Genomic DNA, 27,043 nt, shown 5'->3' on the forward strand with positions numbered 1-27,043 from the left:
AATACGGTTTCACGCCCAAATCTCTCACCTTCACAAGTATTTTCTTGACCTACAATTTTGATCTTAGAATTTGTGTATATAATCTTTTACTATTTAGCCATTCATCATATAATTCTGAAGTGTGACCTTCACAATGGCCTTCATTCAGTTGCATTTTTTCTTGTTTTCTCACCCCTCCCCTCCTGCAGGCACTGACACCTTGCTGGTGTGCAATTCCATTGCCCTTTAATATCTCAGCCTGTGAGCCTTGACAGAGAATACTGGAAGGCTTTTTGACCGTGACAAGCCCAATGCTGTCCTTGACCACTGTCCATAGACATACAATTCAGGCAGGAGTATCTGGATAGTGATTAGGATTGGCAAACATACACACAGGCATTGAGGCCAATAGTAGACACCTCAGTAAGACCAGATAATACAATGTAAACCAGAGATCAAACTAAGGACCTTCCCAGTCTGTAAGGCTCAGACACCATTGGATAAACTTGCTGAGTCATCAGGGAGCAGCCATTATTTTGTTTTTGAAATTACTAAAAAGGCATTAAAAAGTTAAAATACAATGATTCCAATCTTCTTTCCTTGGTTATAGCCACTGTCAGCCAATCTAAGTGGAGGATATTTAATTTGTTCATATAAGTACAGTGACATCGTTTCAGTTACAGTATACCTGGAATGATTTTCTGCTATCCACTTTCCCAAAGCAAGCAATCGCTGATGGCGTGTCCTTAGTTGTTGCCCTTCCTTGTCTCCCACTATTCCTTGGTGCCCGCTCGAGAAATCCAGATTTCTTTACAAGAATGAAATACATCAACGTATAGAGTATCTTGAACAGATTCATTACACACAACAAAAACAATGAAAGTTTAAAAAAAATCCTCTAACACAAGCAATAAATAGTAACTGAAATACAGCAAATAACTTCAGCAAATGGAGAATGTTTGGAGAAAAAAAATCTCAAAGCCATGCAAAGAAATAAGATGTATATAAACTTTGTTTGGGATTTTATCTCTCTCCCCATTTTTTCTTAAAAGGATTGAATTTTAAGACCTCTCTGCCACTCATGCTCTCAAGACGGAAAAGCATTAGAACACAGTAGAGTTAATAAGCCCAAAAGGTTGAGGTACAAGTAGATAGGGAGAAGCGTGTGTAATTGACAGCTAACAAAGTAATAGGAACCTAGCAGATGTATGGAAGGAGGAGCCACTGAAACTAGTCCTGTCCAACAGATATAATGTACTTGCTACCTGTAGAGATGAGGAAGAACGCTGTGGAGAGGGTGGCCAGCTGCTAATCAGGACATGAGGCAACATGAGCAGGGGTTAGTTCAAGGGAGGTGACGATGAGAGAAAGACAGCAGAATTAAGAGGAAATAGAAAATGCTGGAAATACTCAGCAGGTCTGACAGCATCTGTGGAGAGAGAAACAGAGTTAACCTCTCAGTACTGATGAAGAATCATCGACTTGAAACATTAACACTGTTTCTCTCTCCAGGGATGCTGCCAGACCTACTGAGTATTTCCAGCATTTGTTTTTATTTCAGATTTCCAGCATCCGCAGTACTTTGCAATTGTAGCAGAATTATTATTGAATTTATAATTAGGGGAGAGAGTGTATCCTCTGTAGTCATGATCAAGGGTCCAGGAGGGCATGTTTATCCACCAGGGCATCGAGAGTCAGCTGGATAAAATCATTGAAAGGGAAGGGAGACAAACTAATTGTTGCAATCCACGTCAGAATCGATGACATAAGAATGAAGAGAAAGGAGGTCCTGCTGAGGGTATATCAGGAGTATCAGCATGGCGCTAAATTAAATTGCAAGACCTCAAGCATGGTAATCGATGGATTACAACCTGAGCCACATGCTAACTGGCACAGGGATAAATAGATCAGGAAAGTAAATGCATGGTTGAAGAACTAATGTGTGCGAAGGAGGGTTCCCTTTCATAGGACACCGACACTAGTACTGGGGCAGGAAGAAGCTAAGCCGCTGGGGATGGACTGCACCCTGATGCCGGTTGGGACCATGGTCCTAGCAGAAAGGACAAATAGGCCTATAGAAAGGACTATAAACCAATAAATAGGGAGGATGGCCCAGGAAGGGAAAAAACCTAAAGATAAAAAAGGAGGATGAGAGAAACAGTCAGAATACAGGAGGAGATAAAGATAACAGATACACTGGGAAAAGAAATAGCAATTATAAAATGTCTGTTTAAAAAATATAGGAGCGATGAAAAATAAAACTTTATAAAATTGTCTCTATAGCAACTTGCAGAACATGAGAAATCAAAAGCGTGACAAATCAAAAAGTGTGAATAAATACACGACAGGTAGGATAGGGAGTTATACAAATAAAAGCTATGTACTCAATGTACATATGTCAGGCAAGCCAAGAAAGAGGAAAATTAATTTCGCCACATGAACATTGATTTTAAACTATTGGTGAAGAAAGAACTTGTTTTAAAAAAACAATTGGAGACTTTGGTTGGAGAGAGACATGAGCATATCAACAGACAGTAGTTCAAAAAGGACAAAGGAGCTTTTCTCTGCTCCAATTTAATCCACAATGGACTTTTGATTACCAGACGCTGAAGGTGGAAAGGCTAGCATTCCAGGTTAACTGCTAAGAGGGCACAATCAGATGTGGCCGGACCAGTTTGATCATATGACTGGCTGACTGTTGGAGTTTTTTTGAAATTGAACTTCCAACAGGGATTTTGAACTCAAAGCTGTTTTTTCCTGGACTGAGAACACCGCTCTCATGGCGCTCTCACCAGCTTCGGAAACCATTGAAGACATATAAACCCCAAGAGAGAAAAGTCTCCTACAGTGAACAAAATTTAAGAATAATAATGGGCCCCAACGAAAAGTAAGAGCTGTCTACAATCAAGGACTCAATGGCAAGCTGGAAACACAAACAGTAACAAGAAACCCCCTTTAGAGACTGCCTCAAACCTCTATTTTTTCTTCTGCTTTTTTCTGTCCCTATTTGCATGTGCGTATCACATTTGCAGGCTAACGTGGGGGTGTCGTAAATCCATAGGCGTTAACCGCATTAGATTTTAAGTTTCATAAATTTCACTTTTCTTCTTTAAACCAAAGAAAGCCTGTGTATGCTCATTTCTTTGCCTTATAATTGAAAAGTGGTGAACAAGGATTCACCAAACAGGGAGCTCAGACCAGAGTTTAAAATTAAATGCTGTTACAGTAAGACCCGGTGAAGACAGTAAAAGACCCTTAGATACCTTTCTCACCTCGTCATAACATAGGTCAACCTACAAACAAAGGGAAGTATTCAAAGAAGTATTTGGTACAATAAAAGACCAGGAAGACTCAAAACTGCCAAAACTTCATGTGCATTTAAGCAATCAATCATGATTAGCAAGCAAGGTAAGAGACAGTATTCAACTAGAAGAAAAGGCATATGCAAATGCCAAAAAAGGTGAAATCCAGCAGATTGGGATAACTATAAAAAAGGATGCAAAAAAGGAGTACGAATTGAAAACTTGGAAGAGATAACAAAACCAGAAGTTTTATCACAGAGAAAGGGAGTGGTGAGGGGCACATTATAAAGCAAATGCAGGTGAGACCATAATGGACAATAAGGAGATCGTAGATTCGTTAAATGAGTACTTTGTATCTGTTTTCACAGTGCAGGAAGAAAAAATACCACAGGTATAAGGAAATCTGAAATAAGTGAAGGGGAGGAATTTAGTGGATTTAATGGGCTTAAAAATGGTAACGGGGAAAATAATAGAACTGAAGGTTGACAAATCTTTAGAATCTGACAGTTTCCAGCTTCAGTTATTTAAAAAAGGTGGAGAAACTACAGCTGAGTTTGCAATAATTTGCCAAATCACTCTCGATTCAGGAATTATACCAGTAGATTGGAAAGTTGTAAATGTTACTCCATTCTTTAAAGGAACCTGTTTTGATGGAAAGTCACAGATCTGAAACAGGTTTCTCTCTCCACAGATGCTGCCAGACCTGCTGAGTACTTCCAGCATTTTCTGCTTTTATTACAGCAGATTCCACAAAAGCTTTTAAAAGTTGTTAAATATTTGAATAAAATAAAAACATGTGGAGAAAGAGCAGAGAAATGGGATTAGGTGAATAGTTTTTTTTTTAAGAAAGCCAGTGCCGGTGCAATGAACAGAATGGTCTCCTTCTGTACTGTAAAATTTTACAATTCAAGTCAGACCAAAATCACCAGAGGAATTAGATTTATGCTGTGAAAGTTATTTGAAGCTGGTCTTAGAAAAAAAGCTCCATGCTCAAGTGTTTCAAATAATTAATTGAGAAGGTTGTTCAAAATGCAGTTTTAGGATGGTTAAAGTTGGCATACTAGAGGGATGGAAACCTTGATAGACCCAAAGGCTCTTTTTCAACCTTGTACATTTTTATGAAACTAGTCACAACAAAGTAGGCTTCCTTTAAAAGGACCAATGCCAGAAAAAGAGAAAACAGAATATGAAAGTAAACTGGCAAGAAACATAAAAACGAATTGTAAAAGCTTCTAAAGGTATGTAAAAAGGAAAAGCTTAGCAAAGACAAATGTGGGCTCAATACAGGCAGAGACAAGGGGATTTTATAATGGGGAATAAGGAAATGACAGAGAAACTAAATACTTTGTGTCTGACTTCACAAGATACAAAAAACCTCCCAGAAATGCTGGAGAAACAAGGCACTAACGAGAATGAGGAACTGAAAGTTAGTATTAGTAAAAAGGTAGTACTGGAGAAATAAATGGGACTGAAAGTTGATAAATCCGCTGGCCCTGATGATCGACATCCCAGAGTGTTGAAGGAGGTGGCTGGAGAGAGTGTGGATGCGTTGGTGGTCTTCTTCCAAAATTCTATAGATTCTGAATGGTTCCTGAAGATTGGAAGGTAGCAAATGTAACCCCACTATTTAAGAAAGGAGGGAAAGATAAAACAGGGAACCACAGACCTATTAGCCTTACATCAGTAGGAAGGAAAATGCTGGAATCTATTACAAAGGATGTGATAACTGGACACTTAGAATTGGGCAGAGTCAACATGGATTTATGAAAATCATGTTTGACGAACCTGTTAGAGATTTTTTTGAGGATGTAACTAGCAGAATAGATAAGGGGCAAACCAGTGGATGTGGCGTATTTGGATTTTCAGAAGGCTTTCAATTAAGGTCCCACACAAGAGGTTAGTAAGAAAAAGTGGAGCACGAGATTGGGGGTAATATGCTGGCATGGATTGAGAATTGATTAACGGACAGGAAATAGAGTGTCGAAATAAATGGGTCATTCTCATGTTGGCAGGCTGTGGGGTACTGCAAGGATCAGTGTGAATACCTAGGGTCCAAGCAATCTATATCAATGATTTGGATGTGGGGACCAAATGCAATATTTCCAAGTTTGCTGATGACACAAACTAGGTGGGAATGTGAATTGTGAGGGAGATTGCAAAGAGGCTGCAAGGGGATTTAGACAGGCTAAGTGAATCCGCAAGATGGAACATAATGTGGAAAAATGTGAAGTTATCCACTTTGACAGGAAAAACATAAATGCAGAGTACTTCTTAAATGGTGAGAGGTTGGGAAGTGATATCCAAAGAGACCTGGATGTGCTTGTTCAGAAGTCACTGAAAGCTAACATGCAGATGCAGCAAGCAATTATTTATTTATTTTTTTATAAAAGAGATGCAGCACTGAAACAGGCCCTTCGGCCCGGGTCTGTGCCGACCATCAATCACCCATTTATACTAATCCTACATTAATCCCATGTTCCTACCACATCCCCACCTTCCCTTAATTCCCATACCACCTACCTATACTAGGGGCAATTTACAATGGCCAATTTACCTATCAACTTGCAAGTCTTTGGCTGTGGGGGGAAACCAGAGCACCCGGCGAAAACCCAAGCGGTCACAGGGAGAACTTGCAAACTCCGCACAGGCAGTACCCAGAATCGAACCCAGGTCGCTGGAGCTGTGAGGCTGCGGTGCTAACCACTGCGCCGCCCAGGAAGGCAAATGGTATGTTGGCCTTTATTGCAAGAGGACTTGAGTACAGGAGTAAAGAAATCTTGCTGCAATTGTATAGAGCCTTGGTGAGACTGCACCTGCAGTATTGTGTACAGTTTTAGTATCCTTAACTAAGAAAGGAGATACTTGCCATAGAGGGAGTGCATCGACGGTTCACCTGACCGATCCCTGGAATACCAGGATCGTCCTATGAGGAGATATTGAGGAGGCTGGGCCTGTATTCTCTAGAGTTTAGAAGAATGAGAGGTGATCTCACTGAAACTTACAAAATTCTTACAGGGCTCGACAGGGTAGATGCAGGAAGGATGTTTCCCCTGGCTGGGGGGTCTAGAACCAGGGAACACAGTCTCAGAATAAGAGGCAGGCAAATTAGGACTGAGATGAAGAGGAATGTAACTCCTTTAATCAAAAAGAGAGGGAGGCAGAAAGCAGGAAACTACAGGCCAGTTAGCTTAACATCGGTCATAGGAAAAATGTTAGAAGATATTATTAAAGACGTTATCATAGGGCACTTAGAGATTGCAGAGCTCTAGACACAGAGGGATCTGGATGCCCAAGTGCATGAATTGCATCAGGTTAGTATGCAGTTACAGCAAGTAATTTAAGGTAAGGTGCAGGAGGTTGAGAGGGGATTTGAGGAAAGATTTTTTCACCCAGAGGGTGGTTGGAATTTGGAACGCACTGCCTGAAGAGGTGGTAGAGGCAGGAACTCTCACAACATTTAAGAAATATTTAGATGAGCACTTGAAACGCCATAGCATACAAGGCTACTGGCCAAGTGCTGGAAAATGGGATTAGAATAGTTAGGTGCTTAATGGCTGGCACAAACAGGATGGGCCGAAGGGCCTGTTTCTGTGCTGTATAACTCTATGAGTAGGTAATTAGGATAGCTAATAGAATGTTATCATTTATTGCGAGGGGAATAAAATACAAAAGTAGGGAGGTTATGCTTCAGTTATACAGGGCATTGGTGACACCACATCTGGAGTACTGTGTACAGTATTGGTCTCCTTATTTAAGGAAGGATGTAAATGCATTGGAAGCAGTTCAGAAGTGGTTTACTAGACTAATACCTGGGATGGGCAGGTTGCCTCATGAGGAAAGGTTGGACAGGCTAGGTTTGTATCCGCTGGAATTTAGAAGAGTAAAAGGCATCTTGATTGAAACATGCAAGATCCTGAAGGGTGTTGACAGGGTGGATGTGGAAAGGATGTTTCCCATTGTGGGAGAATCTAGAACTAGGGGTCACTGTTTAAAAATAAGGGATCGCCCATTTAAGACAGATGAGGAGAAGTTTTTTCTCAGAGTCGTGAATCTTTGGAACTCTTCCTCAAAAGGCAGTTGAAGCAAAGTCCTTAAATATTTTTTTCAGGCAGAGGTAGATAGATTCTTGATCAGCAAGGGGGTGAAAGGTTATCAAGGGTAGGCGGGAATGTGGAGTTGAGGTTACAATCAGATCAGCCATGATCTTGTTGAATGGCGCAGCAGGCTCGATGGGCCTACTCCTAATTCGTATGTTCAAATTTCTTAATTTACAGGGTGATGAATCTTTGGAATTCTCCACTGCAGAGGACTGTGGAGGGTCAGTCATTGAGCATGCTCAAGACTGAGATCGATAGATTTCTAGATATTAAAGGGATATGGGTATAATGTGAGAAAATGGCACTGATCTAGTTGAATGGCGTAGCAGGCTTGAGGGGCCGAATGGCCTACTCCTGTTCCTATTTCCTTTGTTTCTATGTTCCAAACATGCAGGTTATTTTGCACTTTTTTGAAAAGAGCAACTTTTTTTTTACCTTAGTGAAGGTCTGAGTGCAAGGAACCCCTGCAGTTCAAATTCTTCAGGAAGAGGAATGGCTATAAAAGGGGATGCGGAAGAGAAGATAGAAAAAAAAAAGAAAATAGTATTAGGCAAAAATTTACACAAATTGGTAATTTAATTTTTGTTTTGGACAGTTATAGAAATGTGTCCTCATTGAGGTTTTAAAAATCAACTGAAAACGATAGAGAACTTCAATAATGTATATATTTTAAGAATATCATCCCGTAATTATGGAATTGTGTTTAACTTAATGGATAACCATGCCCAACTCCTACTTAATCTCTTCCTGCATTATACATCACACAGATACAACACATAACAACGTTGCCAAAAACCAACTCTAAAAGTAGGACCTTCCAACAGAAGGGTCTTCCACATAGATTTCTCAGTTCTAGAGCAGTTACATGCTTAGAATATCAAAAGCTGCTCATGTCTGGTTAAGATAAATTTCTGTGTACCTAACCTGCAAGGGGACAGTTTTTAAAAAAAAACAACCAAAAGGTGGTGGTGGTGGTGGTTCAGTGTTATTGAATGGGTAGGAAATGAATGCGCCTTTCCTCCAAAAGTAATTTCCGTCAGGATCAACGTTCCTTCAGACCTTCGTCCCGATTTCTGGGGAGGTCAGAGAGATACAGCACCGAAACAGGCCCTTCGGCCCACCGAGCCCACGCCAACCATCAACCACCCATTTATACTAATCCTACATTAATCCCATTTTTCCCTCACGTCCCCACCTTCCCTTAATTCTCCTACCTACACTAGGGGCAATTTTTTTTTCAATGGCCAATTTACCTATCAACCCGCAAGTCTTTGGCATGTGGGAGGAAACCGGAGCACCCGGAGGAAACCCACGCGGTCACAGGGAGAACTTGCAAACTCTGCACAGGCAGTACCCAGAACCGCACCCTGGTCGCTGGAGCTGTGAGGCTGCAGTGCTAGCCACTGCGCCGCCCTGGTGGAGGAAAGGACAGATGTGTCACCTCTATATTTCATTCCACATCGGATTTATTTGGAAGAAAATTGGTCCAGTGCATCAAATGGGCAGAGGAACTGAGCTGCAGAGTTGGAGGGAAAACTGCCATTAGGCAGGTCTCAGGCATCTCCTATCAGCCAGTTCAAGAGCAGCATTGCCTACCTGTCCTCTCATTCAAAGTGCTTGGTTTAGGCAATAAAAACTCTTTAAAGAAAAATTAATACAAGGAGTCAAGCAGAGTAGTTTAAAAGAAAGAAAGTTACACCATTTATGTCTGGAAGATTGAAGCACGAGATTATCACAAGGGCTTTTTAAAAAATTCTTTCACAGGATGTCGGCATCACTGTTAGGCCAGCATTTATTGCCCATCCCCAATTGCCCTTGAGAAGGTGATGAGCTGCCTTCTTGAACAGCTGCAGACCATTTGGAATAGCTACACCCACAGTGCTGTTAGCAAGGGAATTCCAGGATTTAGATCCAGCAACAGTGTAGGAACAGCGATATAATTCCAAGTCAGGATGATGCGTGTCTTGGAGGGGAATGTGTAGGTGGTGGTGTTCCCATGCATCTGCTGCCTTTGTCCTAGGCGGTAGAAGCTGCAGGGTTGGAAGGTGCTGTCAAAGAAGCCTTGGTGAGTTGCTGCAGTGCATCTTGTAGATGGTACACACTGCTGCCACTGTGCATCGGTGTTGGAGGGAGTGAATATTGAAGGTGGTAAACGGGGTGCCACTCAAGCAGGCTGCTTTGTCCTGGATGGTGTCAAACTTCTTGAGTGTTGTTGGAGCTGCACTCATCCAGGCAAGTGGAGAGTATTCCATCATACCCCTGATTTGTGCCTTGTAGGTGGTGGACAGGCTTTGGGGAGTCAGGAGATGATTACTCTCTGCAGAATTCCCAGCCTCTGACCTTCTGATTTGGCTGCTCCAGTTCAGTTTCTGGTCATTGATAACCCATGGGTTGTTGATAGTGGGGGATTCGTAATGCCATTGAATGTCAAGGGGAAATGGTTAGATTCTCTCTTGTTGGAGATGGTCATTGCCTGGCACTTGTGTGGCACGAATGTTACTTGCCACTCATCAGCCCAAGCCTGAATGTTGTCCACGTCTTGCTGCATATGGACACGGACTGCTTCAGTATCTGAGTCGTCGTGAATGATGCTTAACATTGTGCAATCATCAGAGAACATCCCCACATCTGACCTTGTGATGGAGGGACGGTCATTTATGAAACAGCTGAAGATGGTATGGCCTAGGACACTACCGTGAGGAACTCCTGCTGTGACGTCCTGGGACTGAGACGATTGGCCTCCAAAATCACAACCATTTTCCTTTGTACTTGGTATTACTCCAACCAGTGGAGACTTTTCCCTGATTCCCATTGACTCCAGTCTTGCTCGGGCTCCTTGATACAACACTCGGTCAAATGCTGCCTTGATGTCAAGGGCAGTCACTCTCACCTCGAGTTCAGCTCTTTTGTCCATGTTTGGACCAAGGAGTCGAGTGGCCCTGGCGGAACCCAAACTGAGCGTCAATGAGCAGGTCATTGCTGTAAGTGCCACTTAATATCGCTGTCGACAACACCTGCCATCACTTTACTGATGATCTAGAGTGCACTGATGGGGCGGTAATTGACCGGGTTGGACGCCAGTCTGTAGCTGACTGGAACAGCTCGATTCCTCATGGATGAGTGCTTGGCCCAATTCAGTTATTAAATTGCAATATAGACACATGCTTTCACATTTGTCACTACTCAATTTAAAAACTATGTGGAAGGCTCTTGGTCCAAATGAAAAAAAAACTGAAATAAAAATACTGCCTCATCTTTCAATGGAAGTTCCTCATGTTCTATACAATGCATCCATTTTTTTCCCATTAAGTTTAGCATTAATTATTTATAATTTCAAAAACAACATCCTTACCATTAAAGCCAGACAGATCGTCTTCCTGCGGATGAAAGCTGTTCAGCAATGATACAATCCAGGGCCAAATGCTGAAGGATAAGAACAAAATTCTAGTGATAAGAAATTGGAATTCTGTGTGTTGCACACCCTATTGCAGTCCAGACTGGTAAGGCAGAAGTCTGAGCGCAAAATGCCACTTGCTTGGCCAGGGTGCAGTCGAGAAAGATGATTGGAAAGTCTTATGGATGGAGGAAGAGAAGAAATTATTTCATTAAGTGGCACAATAACAATGTTGAATGCTTTTGCCACCCTGTTTAAGAAATAGCATAAGGACGAGGAGCAGGCCTTACTGCACCTCGAACCTGTCTGCTATTCAATAAGATCACAGCTGATCTTTGACCTCAATTCCACTTACCCGCCTCATCTCTCTCTTCCTCAATTCCCTAGAGTCCAAAAATCTATTGATCTTCGTCTTGAATATACTCAACGACTGAGCATCCATAGCTCCCTGGGATAGAAAATTCCAAAGATTCACAACCCTCAGTGAAAAGGGCTCTCCTAATCTCAGTCATAAATGATCATCCCCTTATCCTTACACTATGCCTGCTGGTTCTAGACTCACCAGCTAGGGGAAACAACCTCTGAGGATCTATCCGGTGAACCACCACCCCCACCTTATAATCTTCAACGAGATCACCATTCATTCTTCTAAACTCCAGCAAATACAGGCCCAGTCTACTCAGTCTATCATAGGATAACCCTCTCATCCTAGGAATCAATCTAGTGAACCTTTGCTGCACTACCTCCAAGGCAAGTATATCCTTCCTCTGATAAAGAGACCAAAATTGTGCACAGCCATGATCTTATGGAATGGTGGAGCAGGCTTGAGGGGCCGACTGGCCTACTCATGCTCCTAATTTGTATGTTCACACTACTCTAGGTGTGGTCTCAGCCCTGCAGAATTGGAGCAAGACTCCCTTACTCTTGCACTCCAGTCCCCTTGCAATAAAGGCTAACATGCCATTTGCCTTCCTAATTGCCTGCTGCACCCACATGCTAACTTTTTGTTTCTTGTATGAGGATACACAAATATCGGAGTATCAACATTTAAAAGTTTTTCACCATTTAAAAGATATTCTGCTTTGCTATTCTTCCTACCAAAATGAATAACCTCCCATTTCCCACATTATACTCCATCTGCCACTTTTATTGCCTACTCACTTAATCTGTATATATCCTTCTGCAGCCTCTTCATAGTCATAGAATCAGAGTCATAACAGCACAAAATGAGGTCATTTAGCCCATCGAATACATGCCGGCTCCCTGTAGAGCAATCCGTTCAGTCCCATTCCCTGGCTCTATCCCTTAGCGCTGCAAGTTTATTTCCCTCAAATGCCCATCCAATTTCCTTTTGAAATCACTTATCGGGCTGAATTTCAATAGCGTGCCGCACTTCACGCACACCCCGTGCTTTGAAGCCGGCAGCATGCCAACACCGAAGCGCCGCTGCTGAGCCCCCGCGATATTTCACGCGGGGGCTCATTTAAATGAGGGGGCTGAGTGGCCACCCCCAATGAAGTCATCGGGGCCAGCAACTTCGTCCCCAGCAATGGCATCTGGCGTCACCTTGCAGGCGCGCCACTGCTTTTAAAGGGCTTCAAGCCCTTAACAAAAATCTTTACGCTTAAAGAGAAAGTACTTTCTTAATTTTTAAAAATAAAATCAAAAGCAGGAGGCCCTTTCCCAAACCCCCGCCCCCCCCCCCCACCAAATGGTTGTTTTATGTCAATATGACATCATTAATTTTATTCCCACCCTGACATTTCCCACCCAACTTCATCACTTTTGCCCTTCAATCCCTTCCCACCATCCCCACAGCCAATAAAAAAAAGTTATCCCCGCTTCCCCCCCCCACCCTGATTATTTCAGTCCTCCCCCCTCCCCATCAGTGCCTCGCCTCGGAACTCCATATGGAGTTCCGAAGGTGCGTGTGTTGTAGCCACCAGCTATAAAATCGCTGTGGGACTGCCGCCGGAACAAGGTAAGTTCATTTTAATATTTATTCTGTCAATTTTAATATTGAAATGAAGGCCCTGCCGCCTGCACAGAGGCCTCGCCGGCAGTGAGGCCTACTCGGCGTCATGGGGTTCTGCTCCTGCAAGCATTTTACGGTCCTCGATCTACGATGTTGAGGGGCTGGTAAAATCCTCACCATCCTCAGGCAGCAGGTTGCAGGTCATTACCACTCACTGTGTAAAAAAAAGTTCTCACATCCCACCAATTCCTCCCCCCTCCCACGAGAGGAATAGACAGGGTGGATAGCAAGAAGCTTTTTCCCAGAGTGCGGGATTCAATTACTAGGGGTCACGAGTTCAAAGTGAGAGGGGAAAAGTTTAGGGGGGATATGCGTGGAAAGTTCTTTACGCAGAGGGTGGTGGGTGCCTGGAACGCGTTGCCAGCGGAGGTGGTAGACGCGGGCACGATTGCATCTTTTAAGATGTATCTAGACAGATACATGAATGGGCAGGAAGCAAAGAGATACAGACCCTTAGAAAATAGGCGACATGTTTAGATAGAGGATCTGGATCGGCGCAGGCTTGGAGGGCCGAAGGACCTGTTCCTGTGCTGTAATTTTCTTTGTTCACATCTCTTGCCCAAAACCCTAAATCTGTGTCCAAGTCCCCATACTATTAACTAACGGAAATAGACTTTCTTTGTCTACCCTAACCAAGCCTAATCTTGTACACCTCTGTCAAATCTCCCCTCAACCTCCTTTACTCCAAGGGGAACAACCCCAACCTCTCCAACCTAACCTTGTAGCTAAAATCCCTCAACCCCAGAACCACCCTGGTAAGTCTTTGCGCCCTCTCAAGGACTCTCACATCGTTCCTAAAGTGTGACCAGAATTGGACGCAATGATCTAGTTGTGGCCTAACCAGAGCTTCATAAAGGTTCAGCAAACTTCCCTGTTTTTGTTCTCCATACCTCTTATTATGAAGCAGCCCAAGATCCCATATGCTTTGCTAACTACTCTCACAATAGTCACGCCACCCTTAAAGATCAATGCACATGCACCCCCAGGTTCCTCTGTCCAAGTGTCTGTGTGTCCTCCTCACAGCTTACTGTCCCACCTAGCTTTGTATCATCAGCAAACTTGGATGCATTACTCTCAGTACCTTAATCTGTCATTTATCTAGTTATAAGTAGCTGAGGCCCCTGCATTGATCCTTGTGGCACCCACTAGTTACAGTCCGCCAACCCCTGCTCTCTGTCCATTAACCAGTCCTCTATCCCATGTTTATATATCACCCCACCAACTCCATAAGCCCTTATCTTGTACAACATTCTTTCGTGCGGCACCTTATGGAATGTCTTTTGGAAATCCAGATACACTACATTCACTGATTCCTCTTTATCTACCTTGTCAGTTACATCCTCAAAAATCTCTGATAAATTTGTCTCTTTCATAAAACTGACTCTGCCCAATCATATTGTCATGCAGACCCCCACCTACCAAGAATGAGGCATATTAATTTTGTCATACGAACATTGATTTTAAACTGTTACTGGAGTGAAGAAAGGACTTGTTAAAAAAAAAATCACCAGACACTTGGCTGGAAAAACATTTTTGCATACTAACAGACAGTGCTTGGAGGGACAAGAGGGCTGTTCCCTGCTCCAATTTAATCCAACTTTGAACACCAGGTATTGTGTGTAAGAGGAGACATTCCAAGGTCGGCTAAGACAAGAGAATCCACAAACAGATATGGCCAGACCAGCTAGTCACATGACTAACCTGCTTGGCACCTGGGTTTTTCTGAATTATACAAAGAGTTTGAACTGGGAAAGACTGTCTGCTCCCATCTCTTTCTCACATGCCTCTGGACCCACTGAGGACACATGAACTTCAAGAGAGAAAAGTCTCTGACCTCAAACAAGGTTTAAGAAGAATACTGGGCCCCAACGAAAAGCAAGACCTATCTACAATCAGGGACTTTACAGCGAACTCGAAGAACAGTAACCAAAACCATCTTCAGATATTGCCTCAAACTTTTCCACATCATTTCTTCTGCTCTTTTCTGTCTCTATCTGCATGTGTGTATTGCATATGCATGCTAGCGTGGGCGCGTCGTGTATTCATAGGCATCAATTGAATTAGAGTTGAAGTTTAATAAAGTTCAACCTTTTTTCTTTAAACCTAAGAAAACCCCTTTCTCACCTGACCATAACAATATGATTTTCTAAGTGCTTTGTTAGATAATAGATTTCAGCATTTTTCCAATGACCAATATCGGGCTAACTGGGCTGTGGGTCCCCATTTTCTCTCTCCCTCCTTTCTTGAATAGCGGTGTTACATTGGCTACCTTCCACTCCACTGGGACTGTTCTAGAATCTAGGGAATTTTGGAAGATCACAATCAATGCATCCACCATCTCTGCAGCCACCTCTTTTACAATGCTGGGATGTAGGCCATCAGGACTAGGGGAAACAGTTGGCTTTTAGTCCCATTAGTTTCTTTTACTACTTTCCTCTGCTGATATTAATTATTTCAAGTTGGTCATTCTCATTAGCCCCTTGGTTTCCACTATTTTGGTATGCTTTTGGTGTCTCTGCTGTGAAGACAAATACAAAATTTGTTTAACTTCTCCCGTTTCAGTCTCTAAGGGGCTAACATTTACTCCCTTCCTTTTCACATATTTGTGGCGCAGTGGTTAGCACCTCAGCCTCACAGCTCCAGCGACCCAGGTTCAATTCTGGGTACTGCCTGTGTGGAGTTTGCAAGTTCTCCCTGTGTCTGCGTGGGTTTCCTCCGGGTGCTCCGGTTTCCTCCCACAAGCCAAAAGACTTGCAGGTTGGTAGGTAAATTGGCCATTATAAATTGCCCCTAGTACAGGTAGGTGAAGGGAAATATAGGACAGGTGGGGATGTGGTAAGAATATGGGATTAGTGTTGGATTAGTATAAATGGGTGGTTGATGGTCGGCACAGACTTGGTGGGCCGAAGGGCCTGTTTCAGTGCTGTATCTCTAAACCAAACTAAACTAAAAGCCCTTGCAATCTGTTTTTATATCTCCTGCTAATTTACTCTCATTTTTCCCCTTTTTAATCAACTTTTGGTTCTTCCTTTGCTGCTTTCTAAATATCTCCCAATCTTCAGGCTTACTACTATTCTTTGCACCAGTATAAGCCTCTTCCTTTAGTCTAATCCTATCCTTAACTTTTTTAGTCAGCCACAGGTGGATCACTTTTCCCATGGGATTTTTGTTTCTCAATGAAATGTATGTTTGTTGAGAATTTTGAATTAGTTCTTTAAATGTTTGCCACTGCTTATCTACCTCCATATCTTTTAATCTATTTTCCCGATCAACCTTAGTCAACTCGCCCCTCATACATAGGTAATTAACAAAGTTTAAGACTCTTGTTTCAGATTTATGTCACACTCAAACTTAATATGAAATTTTATCATATTATGATCACTCTGCCTTATAGGATCCTTTACTGAGATTTCTAATTAACCCTGTCTCATCACACAATACAAGATCTAAAATAGCCGTATCCCTTGTTGGTTCCACAATTTATTGTTCTAGGAAACAGTCTTGAATGCATTCTATAAGCTCGTCCTCCAAACTGCTTTTGTTAATTTGGTATGCCCAATCTATAAGATTCAAGTTCGCTGTGATTACTGCATTAACTTTGTTACAAGATTCATTATTTCTTGATGAATACTCTGTGCGATGGCATATCGACTGTTAGGGTGCCTGCAAACTACTCTACCAGTGTTTTCTGCCCCTTGTCATTCCTTATCTCTGCCCATACTGATTCTGCATCCTGATCTTCTAATCCAAGATGTCTCAGTATCAAGCACTGCAAAGTCAAATGTAGCAGAGACCAGTTAAGAGCACAGTAGTATAGTGGTTATGATACTGGATTCTTAGCCTGCTCAAATTCCACTATGGCAATTTGTGACTTGTGGGCTCGCACTTAAAAATATTACCACAAAAGCTGTTGGACCGTTGTAAAAACCCAACTGGATCAGTAACATCTTTTAAGAAAGGGAACCTACCCAGACCAACCTACACATAACTCCAGCCCCATTCTTAATGAAGTTGCTAGCAAACCACCCAATTGTCAGATCAACAACGGGTGGGCATTAAATGCAGTCCTGCCAGTGTCACCCATATCCAAAGAAGAAAGCAAAAAAAAGTAAAACTTCCCCAAACAGCGCATCTCTTCCTCAAAAAACTACTTCCATACTGCACTTGTGAAATCTTTTCATTTTCTACATCAGCCATCCTTACAAATTTTCAGAGAGCTTATAATTTAACACGAATTTACACAAAAATGTGAACAGCTTTGCGCTACACCCATTGGGAACAGGGCGGAGACTATCCAAATTCATTTTACATTGGACCTTTACAGTCGGTGGACAGAAGAGACAAAATTGCTATCCAAGCTCTAGAAGTGAAATAGAATACTAACTCAGAGTATCAGTCACATTTGTATTATTTGTGAACGTTATTTGTTGGAATAATGATTTTTATTGCTCCAAATGAAATAGTTAACTACCATAAATGTTTGCATGCCTGATGAACCTTCCAACAGTTTCAGAAACTAATTTTTAAATGCAGGAAGCAGAAAGGTGCACTTAATTATTCCATCCACAAACCACAATTGTTGGTTTACATTTAAAAACATGCTCAGGAAAAAACTACATCAATGCCAGGTAAGGAGGGGGCAAAGTACATTTCATGTCCTTGGGTCACTTAAAAGGTTTACTATTCAATTTATTAAACCTGGCCATTTCTTAAAACAGAATACTTACTACTGTCTCTCTTCTAATGCACTCTCCTGAAAGACATTAGGTCTGAGTTTCAACCAATCCAATGAGACTTTAACAGCAGGTAGTGGGCATTCACCTAAGGTTTCTTTCAGGTTCTCATCCTGTAATGCACACTTGCACATGACTCCAAGAAAAGACACTGTAAAATTGTGGGAAAATAGAAATTTAAAAAATGTTAAACATACATTACTCTGCCATTTATGCTGATTTCATTTGATTATTTTAACTTAACTAAATCTGTCTTATTAAACATTAGCTACTCGTTGTGAAGTGATGAAACAAAGTGTTCCAAGTGGGTAAAGCAGAGCCCAGATGTCCCCCTAAACCACAAGCCTCAAGGGCAACAGAATAATCAATGACATATACTTTCTCCATTTCCCAAACCATTTATAATTATGTTCTGAGGGAATTAATTGCAGATTTCAAGGGAGTCAGTTTTCTAGAAAGCCTGGCTTCATGGGCAGGGTCTTAAATTTTGATAATAAGAAACCTTTGTCTATGCTGGGTATAAACAGAGACTCCAGAAAAAGGTTGGTTTTACAATTTTGGCCTGTATGCCAAAATCATTTTAGTTAATCTTGTGCACAGCCTCATTGATCGGAGCTCAGTTGTGGCACTGTCATCCAAGTCAGGTCATGGGTTAAAGCTGCACTGCAAAACTTCAGCACATAATCTAGGCTTACACTTCAGTGCAGTACTAAGGGAGTTCTGTTACTGTTCGAGCTGCCTTTCAGGTATGGTGGTAAACTGAAGCCTGGCTGCCCTCTCGCATGAATGTAAATGATCCCATGGCACTATATGAATAAGTGCAAGACAGTTCTCCTGATGTCCTGGCTAATATCTTCAACCAGAATATCTAAAAGAATCTCTATTTGTCTCATTACTGTTTGTGAGATTTTGCTGTATGCAAATTGGCTATTGCATATACCTACATTGCAAGGTCACTACGCTTCATAAACATATCAACTAAAAAGTGCTTGGGATGTCCTGAGCTCATGTAACACACTAAAGAAAAAAAAGAACTTGCTGTTGTAAAGAAACACATTATCTCTCAGGTCTTACTGTACTCAAAGTAGAAGATAAAAGAATTATACCACCCTTAGACTGAAATACAACATGACTGTTTGACAAGCAGTGATGCAAGGAGAATTTTCATTGCCTTTTCTATTTTGCAAAGCAAAAGATGTATCACATGAGTGAAAGTCAGGATACAAAATAAATATTAATTACAATGCAAACCATTATCCCTCTAATTACAGAAGTTACCCCAAGTGAGCAACAGAACCTTTTAAGGTCTTTTCTGGAGTTTTCAGATCAACAGTTGCCACTGAAATCCCCAATTGTAGTTAATATTTATATATGAAAAATTGAAAAGTTGTATGCAATTTCTGCTTTAATAGTGGTTTGTATTCGTCAATTATAATTTTTTTCTTGAGCCAAAACCTGAGGGATACTTTGTATGCCTGCATCTATTGTACTCTTCAAAGGGAGAGAAAAAACAAACATTCAGTGGACTGTTCATTGAAAGGTGGAATCTTAATGGGAACATTTATGAGATCATAAGCTTGTTTAGCATCACCAACTTCTGCTGGTATGCCCAAATATAAAATTTATTTGCACCATCTACATTCTGATTTAAACATATTACCTGGACTGAGATACCACTTAAAACACTAAGATCTAAAGAGGTCATTGTTTTATTACAGTTTTGTATCCATATAAAAATCACCAACATGTGTCTGAAATGTTCCTCTCTCTACAACAAAAATATAAAGAATTGATGAACACTTATATAACTAGTTTTTAAACCATACTTTGGTGATCATTGTGGTATTGTAGCTACAGAGTGGTAATAAAGCTAATTTTGACTTAGCATACATAAAGCTAATTTTGATTTAGCATTCTGGCTACAGATTACCTGGAAGTCCTATATTTATTTTTCACATGGGTAAAAACTGATTTATAGGTTTAAGCAGAATCGAATAGTATTATGAATTACACCAAACACTCAAGCTCTGGTTTAAACAAACAGTCTGGTTAGGTGTTGCCCTTCTACTTTCTTTCCTCAAAAGAAAATTAACTGTGTAAACCAAATAAGTCATTTGAAAGTTGAAGTCAAACAGATATTTTGTATACTGTTAGAGGTTAGATTGCCGGGTTTTGGGCGGGGGGAAAATGAGAGGGGGTGCAAAAATATACACAAAAACTCAGCATGAATAAATGTCACTTAGCAATGTCACCTAAAGAATGTCAAAGTTATGACAAAGCTAGTTAAATATCAAGTTAGAGAACTTAATTTGATTTGGCAGCAATTTTGAGCACCAACTTATCAGGAGACACAAACTTGCCTGACCAATATAAAATGTCTTCAAAATTGCATACCTTGACAACTTAATTTAATTGATATCTGGAGTAACTACTTTCTTCAGAGACCAACTGCTTTTCACTGCCAAAAAAACCTAATAGTCCAAAAACGTAGTTATTACATAGTGCCCCTTTTGACACCTATTACGATTTAAAATATTTTAAATCCCATTTCAGACTTTCCTATGGATTAAGTCGCACTACAAAAATATTTCATACTTTTGACCATCTCAACATGTATAACAGATGCTCCAACACATGACTACTCCACTAAAAAAAACTTTTTAAAAAAGTAGTATCACTTACTGAAGAGACCCAGGAGCTGTGTCCAACACAGCAGTTCTTCTGGACTATAGCTATGGTCATCGGATTCTGTACTGAAATCACGGAGATGGTGCAACTCAAACAGGTTGATGACTGTGAGGTGCACGAGTTGCTGAGAACTAAATGCCTTCTGCGGAAGAAGTCTCTGAAAACAATCAAATCTAGATCAGAATTATAGTTGCTGTAGACAACTCCAGAAGTGTAAGGTGTTTAAAATTACAAAAGTGGAGAAAGCTAGCAATTGTAGGAAATCTTAGAATTATAGAGGCTGCACCATGCACGAAAACAATTGAATTATCCAGTCATTTGAATTAAGCAATATAAAACCAGAGGAACATAGCAATCTAGTGTTTTAAAAATGATCATAAAATCTGAAATAAGATGCTTGAATTAGAAGTACACAATATTCTTTTTAAGAGAGATAAAACTAAATGTGACAAAACAGGCTGTTGAATTTATACCCTAAAAACCTGGATTTGGAGTGAAATTCGTGCATGTCAAAATTGTTGTACTGGTCTTCACAGTTACTCTTAAAAATCTTGGGGGCAATTTTCAGGTATGAACCTCATTTCCAAAATGCCAGGGAGCTGCAATCATTGAAGAAACACACAATCACCAACTTGCTGATTTGAGGGGGGAGGAAGAGCACTAAAGTCAGCAGCTCTTCCATGGGGCCAAGCCAGAATTGATGAGTTGGAAATGGGGATGTAGATGGGCCAGCAGTGGGACAGGCAGCCAAAAATCATGTCCTTCACCTCCACCCTCACTCTCTTGTTTTTATGTACCTGTATATAATTGGTAGAGTTTTACAACTGTGCAAAATTCTTCTCAAAATTAATTCAATTCCACTTTTTATTCCCCTTAAATGCTAATACAATTCAGTAAATTCCTTAAATTACTTGTACACTTGTGTTTCAAAAAAGGCAAGAAAGCAGTGAACTCCATGAAAAATCTTTTTCCTATAGGATGAAACATTAAATTAGCATTATTGATAAAAATGTATCTTAATCTTACCTTGAACTGGTCTTCCAGCTTCTCTCTCAGAGTACACAATTTCTCTAAACTTTTGGTCAAATATACATGACCATGAAACTTAATAAAAGCCTTTATGAAGTCAGAAACATTCCACTTCGTCTTCATATCATCACGGCTACAAAACAGAAAAACATCACTTTAGCAGGTAACGAGAAGCAAATATTAGCATTATACGACTGAAAAAGCATTCTTGCAAAGTAAAACAAATAGCTAATCAAAGTATGACATTTACAATCAACTCAAGTGCAATGAATACTTTAGTTATACTGAAAGTCATTCTATACATTCAATATTTATAATGCTCAAAATGCATTCAAATCTCCATAAGTACTAAGATCTCCATCTGGAGATCCGATTGCACGGGAGTCACGGCAACCGACCACAATATTGGAGCGGGACAGCTGGCGGGAGCAGGTAAGTCATTAATTCATTACTTTCCATTAATTAATAAATATTTAAATTCTGCTCCTGTCCCCGAGCGGCGGGGGGTGGGGGACACCACTGGCACTATGGGGCCGTGCTTTCCTAGCATTGAGGTCCGTGGCATGCCTCCATCGGAGGCATTTTCCAGGCCCCCCGGCGTGAGGGGTCAGTAAAATTCGCCCCAGTGATTTCCCATTTGTGTCCTGGCCATTATTGTGAAGCTAAGTGGTCCCTCCACAATAAAAATGTCTGATCAAGTCATTTGAGACTAGCTGGACTCCATCTGGAGATCCGATGCGGGACACTGGAGGGGAGGGGGGAGGAGTGAAGTATTTCAGTGTGGGGGGGGGCGGGGGGAGCTGGGTCAAACCATTATGATTGGTGCAGAGAATGGTGGGAAGAGTTAAAGATAAAAGTTTGCGCACTTTGTGGAGTGTGAAAGGTCAGGTACACAAGTATTTTGGGGAGGTGGGGGGAAAGAGAAAAGGGCAAGGACTGAGCTGTCTGGTTATGGGGGGGTTGGGAGAGGGGCTAGAAACATTTATGTCTTCTCATTACATTTAAAATGCATGTAACTTAAAAAATTTAAATTAAATGTAAGAGCTGGTAGCCCTTTAACATTGGCACCTGATTGGGGGGGGGGGGGGGGGGGGCAGGGAAGAGGGGGGCAGTCCACCCTGGTCGTGTAAATGAGCTGCCGCGTTTAATATAGCGGCGGCTCCACGGAGCATAGCTTGCACGAGCTTGTAAAATGTAGCCCACAATGTGGGAAACGACAGTGTAAACCTTGTGCAATATTTTGCAACACAGCATTCTTGTACATTAACACAATTATTGAACAGCATAAAGAAATAGAAAACAATGTATCTGCTTCAAAAAAGTTTTTAAAAAACAAACTCAAATATGGAATTGAATATTGATTTTCTATATCAAAATGCAGAAATGCCAAGAATGTGGATATATTGTTTGAGTTAACTTTGTAATATTGGAAAAAAATAGCTGAAAATAGGTAAATTACAGATTATGTTGACATTTGATTCGGGATTTCTGGTATGCAACAAATGTGCGAGTGGACACGTTCAGCCAGAATTTACTGTAAAAGTAACAGTGAGACTAACTGCAATCACCGTTATAAATGCACATATCAGACAGCAAATTCTGTCGAGGGCAGTAGCGCAGTTAAACACAAAACTCCATCTCGAATGTCATCAAGTTAGGCCATAGATACGGACTAAATTCACCACAGGAAGTTAGGCCTTGTTCATTCCAACCCAAGTTCCATTTTTAATGGCATGATAAATCTTATTTACAGCTAAATAACCTCTCTGGCAATGACAATTAACTTTTACAAGTGTGGAATCTCATTCTTTCAGATTTTAATTGTTGTAAAATTTTTTGAAAAAAAAGATACAATTTCTTTATACTTTTTCTTTGTCTTGGTTCTCTCAATCAGATCTTGCTTTGCCTCTGCTTTCTGTTCCTGACATTGAATTCACTATTCTAACTTACACTTCCTGGTTCAAACAGTGCTGAGTTACACAGCCCTGTTCACAGAGGTCCTGGATGCCCTGGAGAGGGCACCACGTCGTTTGGATCTTTAACTTCCAGCAATTTCCAGTGTAAAATGTCATGGAAAATAAATGGGCAAGGACAAATTGAGCAAACAGTGGGCCTTGTTAGTTTATGAGCTACAGTAAATTCTGGTCTCTGATGTTTTTGGTGCATCTTTTACTCACCTTTCCAGAGCTTTAGAAAGCGCTTTCTGTAGGTTAGTGGAAGCAGCCGGGAAAGGAAATTTGACAGCAATACTTCTGCAATAGTAGAAAATGGTTGTAAGGTGATCACCTTTAGAGGAAGCCAGAATGGCCAGCTGATTGTATGGTTGACCTGAAATGGAAAAAAATGACACTTAATTCAGAATACAGCAATTAGCTACAATGGTTTGTATTTTATTGCCATTGTCCATCAATTCCCCATTTCTAATGCCACTTACAATTCTCCTGCTGGGAGTTATTGATATAGTTATATCTATATAGTTATATATAGAAACAGTCAGAAAATCTCACTGATGGAATTATTTTGTGTACACATCTCTTTAGAATCATTCCACTTGACCTCACTGGTTATTCGTGCTTTTAAACCATTTGCTCCGAAGAAGGGTCACTGACACGAAACGTTAACTCTGTTTCTCTTTCCACAGATGCTGCCAGACCTGCTGAGTGGTTCCAACATTTCTTGTTTTTATGCCATCAGGTGTCTTCCTTTGGTAGTCAATTCCAGCTGTTTTGATATGTACCAGTCACATTTGCACAACTATTAGCAAACACTAAATATAACAAAAACACACTATATGTTGGAAACATTATGCAAACAGAAATGCTGGGAACAGTCAGGTCAGTCAGCATGTGTGAAGAAAACAGATGAGTTGATGTTTCAGCTATTGTTATGAAAGTGATTTTTTTTGTTAAAATATTTTTTGAGGAATTCAGTCAAAATGAATAACTGTTGGACCAGGTTTTTTTTTCAAGAGGGCACTGAAAGAACTAGTTGGCAATGAATACTGGTTGTCACATGACTCAAGTTAAAAATAGAACAAACATTGGAAACAGGGAAATGTAGGCAGAGAAGTCAGTCGCGCGCCCCTTGATTGGACAAGCCCAGGGAGCAGCAGAGCGCACCTGAAAGGGCAGCAAATTCACAAGCTTTTGGCTGTGTGTCAGTGTGTGTTTTACCTTTGGGAGTGAGTGGCTGATAAAAGTTAGCCTGAAGTAGTGTCAAGGAAGGAGAGAAGACCACAACCCAGCTTGTTTTCCAGCAAATCTCAAAGATCTTGAGAAGTCCACTGTGTCAATTCATCTCATCTCCTGTCTTTGAAGAAAGCCTGCTACATTAATTCTCAACACCGTCTGAAAAGAACGGTTCTAACCTGTCCTAACGTGACCTGTCTACACGTATTTGGAGGCTAGACTGTAAGCCAGTTTTGGAACAACATATCTCATTTGCTGTTTTCTTCAGAAATGAGCAAGTAATCCGCCCAAGTGCTTTTTTTGTCTGTAACAGAGCTCTGAATTTTAAAAATCCCTTTTATTTTTTAGGTTTACCGGTATGTGTATATATGCCTGCGTGTGTGCAAGTGTGTGGGGTTAAGGTAAAAAAAAGGACTTTAAAAGTTGGTTACGGTAAAAAGGGAACTTTAAAAAATGTGTTTATTCTTTACTTCATTACTAGTTAAGATTTATTTTATAAAATATACTGAATTTTGTTGTTCATTAAAGAAACTTGGTTTGTTCTACTCTGGGGAAAAAAGAGTATATGATTGTATTAGTAAGTGGGAAAATTTAAAATATATTTTGTGACCTGTGGAGAAGTGGGACTAGAACAAACAGTGCACTCCTCCTGCCTCAGTGGTAACGCTATGTAGAGAAAAATCTATACCTGAAACATTAACCTGTTGTCTTCACAGATGTTAACCGAACTTCTGTATGTTTCTCACATTTTCTGCCTTTGGACTTGTTTTAAAAAAAATGTAACAGCACATATTTTTCTGTGCTATACCCATTCTATGATTCTATTAACAATTCTATCACCAACACAGGACAGATGGCACAGCAATAATCTTGGACACGTTAAGAGTGGATTTTCTGATTTCTATACTTCCACATCTTGCAGTACAAAGGGAGAAACTGAGTGTGCATTGGAACCAAAATGGATTATGCTAAAGACTGGGGTCCCAACTTGAAAACTTCAAACCTAGCAATGGGTTCCCAAGATTGAGGTGCCTTTCTAAATGCTACTTTTTTCCTTGTGAATCATTCACCAGATTTTGATGTGTTCAAGTGAAAGCAAATCCCCCATATGGACTGGCCCATCACAAGTAGGCGGGATGGGAGGGATTCATTTTCTATTTATCCTAGAAGTTTTAAGTTCCACTGCTGACTGTGTTTGATTAATTGACAAACAGCCTTGCTCACTGACTAAAACAACATCTCCAAAAAATTTATATTTCCCATCATCCATGGTGAAGGAAAAGGGGACAAGTCAATAAAAAGTTCAATTATGCTGACTTTCTAATTTGATTGTTTCTCTCTACTTCCGTTGATAATGCCTAGCTCCAGAAAGCACCTCAGTTCCATAAACTGCAGCAAACAATCCATCAAATGACAACACAAGTGATGCAATACAAATCGGGTTAGCCAATGGCTCCAAGCAGCACCAGGTGAGGGACAACAGACAGGTTTTTTTTGGGCAACAGGATTGTAAAATGGAAGTTGAACGAAATTAGCAAGAAAACTAGTGGTGAGACTGTGAAGGCCAAAATATTCTGGTTAGCTTAGATCACTGCTCTTCATCCTGAGCCCAAGAAGTTGCCTTGCTGTAGGATGCTGCCTTGCAGATAGTGTCAGAATTTTCCAGACATGAATGGCACTCCACTGACTAAGAAAAATCCTTCTGCTAGCTCTTAGCTTGCCAGCGACTAACACACAATGACGCATTCAACTACCCAGTGACAAGTTTAGTTCCCACACAAAACAGTTGTCTGTTTGGCGCTAACTCTACAGAAACCTAAAACTGTTTGCAGAAGTGATACTTCCTGCACTGGCTATAGCTGGGATTTGTATAGATTTAAGAAGTCTGGTTTCTTCAAAAAAATTCAGGTGCCCATGCACCTGGGAGTTCTGATCAGCCAATGAAAAATAATAGCAAACAGCCAGACCTTCAGTTCAAAAACAGCTGCTTTTATAGACATACACTTGAACACACTGGGTGACAAATTGGTAGTAAACACATATTGCATTGAATTCCTGGTGCTTTTCCTGTAGCTCTCTAGACCCAATTTAAATGCATTTGTAATACACAACTGTTAGCCAGTCTCCTGGGTGGTACTGGGCAGCATTAACAAATTCACAAGCTGAAGAAAAATTACATCATAGGTCTTCAAAATATAAACTTGATTATTTTTAACTGTTACAAAAAGGACAGAATTAAGTAAGCAAAGATAGTTGGTTACAGTGCAGCTGGAACACTATCCCATTACGTGGTGCGGTTTGAGAATGTTTAGTTTCAACATTCCCTTAAAATACATTTTCAAAGGAAAATTGTTCTAGCAGTTACAATATGAAACCACCTGTATGAACTATGAAGCAATATTTTGTGGAAATGTCATCACACGTGGAAAGAAAAAATATTGGATCCCTCAACAACCTTTCAGTTTCAGAAGTTTTGATTAAAAGGTATGCAAAAATATTTTTAGATCACTTACAGATGCCATTCAAGATCAATAACAAAACAACTGTATAGTTTCAAGGACATTCAATTTAAACAAGATTACATTTTTCTAGCAGAAA

General features: G+C 40.7%; 1 protein-coding gene across 2 annotated transcripts in view; it reads right to left on the reverse strand.

Moving 5' to 3' along the window:
• smg7 (SMG7 nonsense mediated mRNA decay factor) overlaps nt 1–27,043 on the reverse strand; it is a 170,676-nt gene that overhangs the window by 63,327 nt on the left and 80,306 nt on the right. For both annotated transcript variants that reach the window (XM_068037396.1, XM_068037395.1), the window contains exons 7-13: nt 23,435–23,585; nt 21,255–21,390; nt 20,223–20,385; nt 17,535–17,691; nt 10,731–10,801; nt 7,814–7,874; nt 668–787 (exon numbers count right to left, since the gene is read on the reverse strand). In XM_068037396.1, coding sequence (XP_067893497.1) covers nt 668–787; nt 7,814–7,874; nt 10,731–10,801; nt 17,535–17,691; nt 20,223–20,385; nt 21,255–21,390; nt 23,435–23,585 — 859 coding nt within the window. The remainder of the gene's footprint in view (nt 1–667; nt 788–7,813; nt 7,875–10,730; nt 10,802–17,534; nt 17,692–20,222; nt 20,386–21,254; nt 21,391–23,434; nt 23,586–27,043) is intronic.

The sequence above is a fragment of the Heterodontus francisci genome, chromosome 8 (assembly GCF_036365525.1).
Source record: "Heterodontus francisci isolate sHetFra1 chromosome 8, sHetFra1.hap1, whole genome shotgun sequence".
In the NCBI taxonomy this organism is placed as follows: domain Eukaryota; kingdom Metazoa; phylum Chordata; class Chondrichthyes; order Heterodontiformes; family Heterodontidae; genus Heterodontus; species Heterodontus francisci.